This window comes from Syngnathus floridae, chromosome 5 (assembly GCF_059516105.1).
Source record: "Syngnathus floridae isolate MCC-2025c chromosome 5, RoL_Sflo_1.0, whole genome shotgun sequence".
Classification (NCBI taxonomy): Eukaryota; Metazoa; Chordata; class Actinopteri; order Syngnathiformes; family Syngnathidae; genus Syngnathus; species Syngnathus floridae.
The window spans coordinates 20,987,115-20,991,533 of NC_142417.1; the positions used below are offsets into that span (position 1 = coordinate 20,987,115).

The following is a 4,419-nucleotide window of genomic DNA, read 5'->3' on the forward strand; positions in this document are numbered from 1 at the left end:
ACGTCTTGTCTGCGTCACGTGACCACGACGTAGCGACGTCATATAGTAACCGCTGTTTTGACCAGTAGACTTAGTTATTATGCGTTGACATAATGGCGCACTGGTTAGCATGGCCACCTCTTAAGCATGATGATGCGGGTTCGACGCCTGATCAATGTTAGCATGGAGTGAGCTGAAGTGCATGGCGCTGAAGATTTGAATCTTTGAAATGCGCTGAGGTCTGACATATCAGGCAGAATGGTTTGCCATCACGTTCAACAAAAAATAGAAACTTTCCCACTCTGATTAAAACGTCCTGTGTTCATCTACGTATTTTCGTTTTGCTGTGCATCTTTTCCCTGCCATTTCGAGAGCCCAATTGACACTCATAGTTTAAAGAAATGTGTTTGCCCATCCTACTTTGTGGAATTTCACCACATGCGCTTTTGACCAAAATACCAAATTGAACTCAAGTGAAGCCAACACGCACAACCCCCCCCCCCACACACACACACACACACACACAAATGTTGATATGAACATAAAAGAGCCGCATGCGGTTCGGGAGTTGCGGCTTGGCCAAACCTGTACTATACAACTTTATTTGTATAAAATTTTCACAACAGCTGTCACACAAACAAAGCGGGAAAAACCGAAGACGTGCGTGTTCCGCCCACGCTGGATTTATTTGCACCTTTGAAAAGACACCGTATTGCCGCAGATGTGGCAAAGAGTACTTTTGGGCATCTGAGACGGAAGGATGTCCAAAGCATCACGTCACCTGCTCTGGTAGGCATGGTGGTGGGACGTTGAGGTCAACCGCTTTGGGGTTGGCTGACTCTTTGATCGCAGGATGCCACACACTTGAAGACAGAAGCAGAAAAGCAGAGCTAAATGCAAAATGTACTCACCGGTGACTCCAATTTTTTTCCCCCCTGAAGAAACAGCTGGACGGGTGGCCCCGGCTGGCCAGTGGGACTCTTGTTATTCTGACCCTTTTTAGTGCGCGTTTGGGGCAACAACCGTTTTTTGTGGCGCTCTCTTCTGGTTCAAAAGTGCCCTGCATGTGAATTTGCTTTTCCTGCCTTCTGATTGGATGAGCGCCGGTGTGACGCGGTGCCTCTGTCACCGTGGCGGGGGGTATACGTTGGCATCGGAGCGTCTGCCAACGTCTGAGACCGGCTGGCAGTGTATCGGAGGTGTCGAGTGCGGTGCCGCTGGAGCTCACTCACCAGCTGGTGTTAGGGCCACAGAATGAAGGCCAAGGAGAAGAATAGAAAGAGAAAGAGAAACTTCTCCTCCAATTGTTTGATTTGTCTCTTCTGAGCTTCGATGAATTCTTTCAGCTCTTTGTTCCTCTAGGACGGACAAATGGAAAGTGGCATTCAAAAGCCAGTAAGCGTGCAAGTAAGTGCCGGGCTGGCTTTGGGCCCTTACCTGTTGCGCGCTGTGCAGCAGATCCATTCTCTCTTGGAGGATGCAAGCGTCGCGCTCCCTCAACTCGCACATCAGGGCTCGCTTCCATTGGTCCACGGCGCTCCTAAGCTCTTCTCTCTGATCCGCCGTCAGCACGTCATTCACGCCAGCGTGGCTGGCTTTTTCGCCGTCCGTGGCGGGGCAGTCCCGCTGCGGTAGCGCCTCGTACAACATGGCCTCCAGCTCCAGGATCCTCTGGGCCGCAATCCTCGTCCATCAGTGGTCCGGCGGGAGATTTGAGGGCGGCTTACCTTATGAGCCTGGTCCATGGAACACTTCCTGAAGTCCAACTCTTCATCCAGGTAGCCCTTCTGCTTGCAGAACATATCCTAGCACAGCTCAAGGTCAGAATTGTTGGGGCACATTGCCGGAGTTCCCCTTGGCTGATGTCGCGTGTCTGTCTACCTTCTCACTTTCAATGTCCAACATCTTCTGTTGAAGTGCTGACTTGGTCACTTTGATGTATTCTAACCACTGAGGAAAGGCTGCTGTCACATAAGCAGAATGCGAGAGCGTGCGTGGACGTGCGCGTTACCTTCTCGGCTAGGGTGAGAAGGGTCCTGGCGTGAATCACGACCACCTGCTCCTCGTTGGTGAGATTCTGCAAGAGCCCAAAGGCACAGCGTCAACAAGCTTCTTTCAGCGCAAAGCCTTCCAAAAGTCACATTTGAGCCGCCGAGTCTCGTGGAGTGCGAACATAAGGAGTTCGACATACACTTACGGCGTTATAGCCCAGGATGTCCAGCTTCTTCATCAGATCACTGATGACGATGTCCGGGGGAAAGGCGCAAGGAGCAATGTAAGGTGTTCTGGGACCTCGGGTTAAGGTTAGGGTTGCGAGGGACGCCTTACGTACGCTCACGCCCTCGGCCTCGCAGTAGATCTGCAAAGGGCTGAGGCCGTCTGGGAAACGGACTTGCAGAAACTTCAAGACGGGGGAGCGCCACTCCCTCTCCTGAAAGGCAGAGGCATGCATCCGTCCGTCCGTCCGTCACATCTCTGGCCTCAACACGCTTGTGCGAGTCTTCCCACCTCCAGCTCCAGGATGCGGAACTCAAGCAGTTCGTTTTGGTCTCGGATATCCTGGATGTGCTCTTTCAGACGCGCTTCTTCCGCCTCCATCCGCCTGACCTGAAAAGACAGTCAGACCTCATCTGCGGGGCTTCCCGACAGGTGTGACGCCAAGCGACTCCGCCCAGCGCCTTTCTTTCCGTCACCTTTTCGGCCAACTGCTGATTGCTCTGACGCAGCAGCTGCTTCTCCTCCACCCACTTGACATTCTAGAAGAGACAAACGCGTGGACAGCTTTGGAATGTTGTGTCATTTTCATCCACAAATTCTTTGGTTGACTGGAAAATGACATTTGCTTTTCTCCGCATTTTCCCAGCCACGTTCGGGGGGGGGGGGGGGGGGGGGGGGCGGGGGGGGGTTTGGTCCAGTAATGCCAGACGGATGAGTGACTGAAGAATGTAGCTATTTTGTCTGAGAAAAAGGTGTGCTCATTGATGAGCTTACCTGTCCTTGTTGCTTCAGCGCTGACTCCAGATCTGCTACTCTGCTTTGATAGTGACCCATTTCTACCATCAGCTTTTCTCTGGTCTGAAAGGAGGAGGAGGGAGGCTCCTCCTCCTCCTTTCAGACCAGAGAACACCCGAGGCTGGGTGAGAACGGGGAGGCTGCGACCCGGCCGGGGGTTGCGGGAAGGGGCGCCACCTTGATCTCCTTCTCGGCGTCGTAGTCCCCTTTCGCTGGTCTGGGCTAGCAGAGCGTAGGCTCGTTGCAGCGCTTGATATTCTTGCGTCAGCTGGCGGTAGCGAAGCTCCGCCTCTTCATGCACACACCAATGCAACACAGCACTAGTACCAGAATCAGTCAGACCGGCGACAAAGCACCCGCGACGCAAAGACGAGTCCGATTCCAGGCTGAAGAGGAATGTTTGGTGTCAATACGCTGGCAGAAATGGCGGGCTACCTCTTCGGGTTCCGTGTCGGGGGTTCTGTCGGTGTGAAAAGACAAGGACGATCCGTCCGAGTCCACCAACACGTCTTCGTCGTAGCCGTAAAATGTTTCGATGACCTGCGGGCGCGGAAGCGAACATCTCTCTGAACAAACTGAAGCGACACCTCACGATGAATCGACGAGAGGAACGATAGCGAGAAAAAGGCCATTTCATCTTGCGCAACACCAAGCAGCCGCAAACAAACAGACTCACCTTGCAGGACCTCACGCTTTGTTCCTCCTCAGAGATTCTCGACGTCGGTATCGTAGCAGCAAATCTCTCTCCTGTCGACACAAATAATCCGCCTTTGAGATTCTTTGGATGCAAAGGGAACGAACGGCTCCGGCGCAGAAACAAACGCGACTCACAATGACATTTCTGACATGAGCTCCTGTCTCCAGAGCCTGAAAAACACGTCACCGGTGATGATTGGAGGGACGCTCGTCTTTTCCAAAAGTGACAACTACAGGGTGTGTCAGGGTTTTCCAGATTATCTTTATCGTATCATTGTGTTCCTTTGACTTTGACTGCGACCTGTAATAAATAATATTATTTATCCCTTATTTATCCCTATCGCTTATCCCTTCCTACACAAAGTCGTAAAACACCCCTTGCTATGTTTTGACTAGAGGTCAAGGGCTTCCTCTATTCAATCCACTCTTACACCCACCCTGTTTCTCTTAATTAAAATGCTCGTGCAGGAGCCGAGAGTCAGACTTCATTCGTACAACGGATGGACTCTCCACCTGCAGGTGTCCAAAAGAACTTACTTGTCTCCCGTGTGGTTCTTGCAAAATAAGTTGGAGCGAGCGCAACTCTAACAGGGTGCATTTTGCCACTAGCTGCCTACGGACAATGACGTCGCGCTCGCGGCTCATGGTTGACGGGCTGAGCAGCCGGGCAAGTCCGTCGTTTTCAGCGCACAGCGAGTGGCAAAGGCGCTGACAAAACGGGAGCTTTGAGCT

General features: G+C 52.3%; 1 protein-coding gene across 5 annotated transcripts; it reads right to left on the reverse strand.

Annotated features, from left to right (window-relative positions):
• Nucleotides 1-539: 539 nt before the first annotated feature.
• LOC148398519 (janus kinase and microtubule-interacting protein 3-like) lies at nt 540-3,872 on the reverse strand. 5 transcript variants are annotated; one of them, XM_088377153.1, is made up of 13 exons: nt 3,823-3,872; nt 3,668-3,738; nt 3,427-3,531; nt 3,169-3,282; nt 2,971-3,087; nt 2,673-2,735; nt 2,488-2,586; nt 2,177-2,410; nt 1,991-2,056; nt 1,861-1,929; nt 1,707-1,784; nt 1,417-1,650; nt 540-1,337 (listed from the first exon to the last, which is right to left on the reverse strand). In XM_088377153.1, the coding sequence occupies exons 5-13, from the start codon at nt 3,037-3,039 to the stop codon at nt 1,221-1,223; spliced, it is 1,029 nt and encodes a 342-aa protein (XP_088233279.1). In that variant the 5' UTR covers nt 3,040-3,087; nt 3,169-3,282; nt 3,427-3,531; nt 3,668-3,738; nt 3,823-3,872; the 3' UTR covers nt 540-1,220. The 5 variants fall into 5 exon arrangements, with proteins under 5 accessions (XP_088233279.1, XP_088233275.1, XP_088233276.1 ...); XM_088377149.1 differs by having other exon boundaries at nt 2,171-2,410; XM_088377150.1 differs by having other exon boundaries at nt 2,171-2,410; nt 3,668-3,861.
• Nucleotides 3,873-4,419: the final 547 nt, after the last annotated feature.

Coding starts and splice junctions, on each gene's coding strand:
- LOC148398519 (XM_088377149.1), bottom strand. CDS start 3,039: ATGGTAGAAATGGGTCACTATCAAAGCAGAGTAGCAGATCTGGAGTCA. Junction 2,736..2,970: donor CGCTGAAGCAACAAGGACAG/GTAAGCTCATCA, acceptor TGTCTCTTCTAG/AATGTCAAGTGGGTGGAGGA. Junction 2,057..2,170: donor TGGGCTATAACGCCGTAAGT/GTATGTCGAACT, acceptor GGGCTCTTGCAG/AATCTCACCAACGAGGAGCA.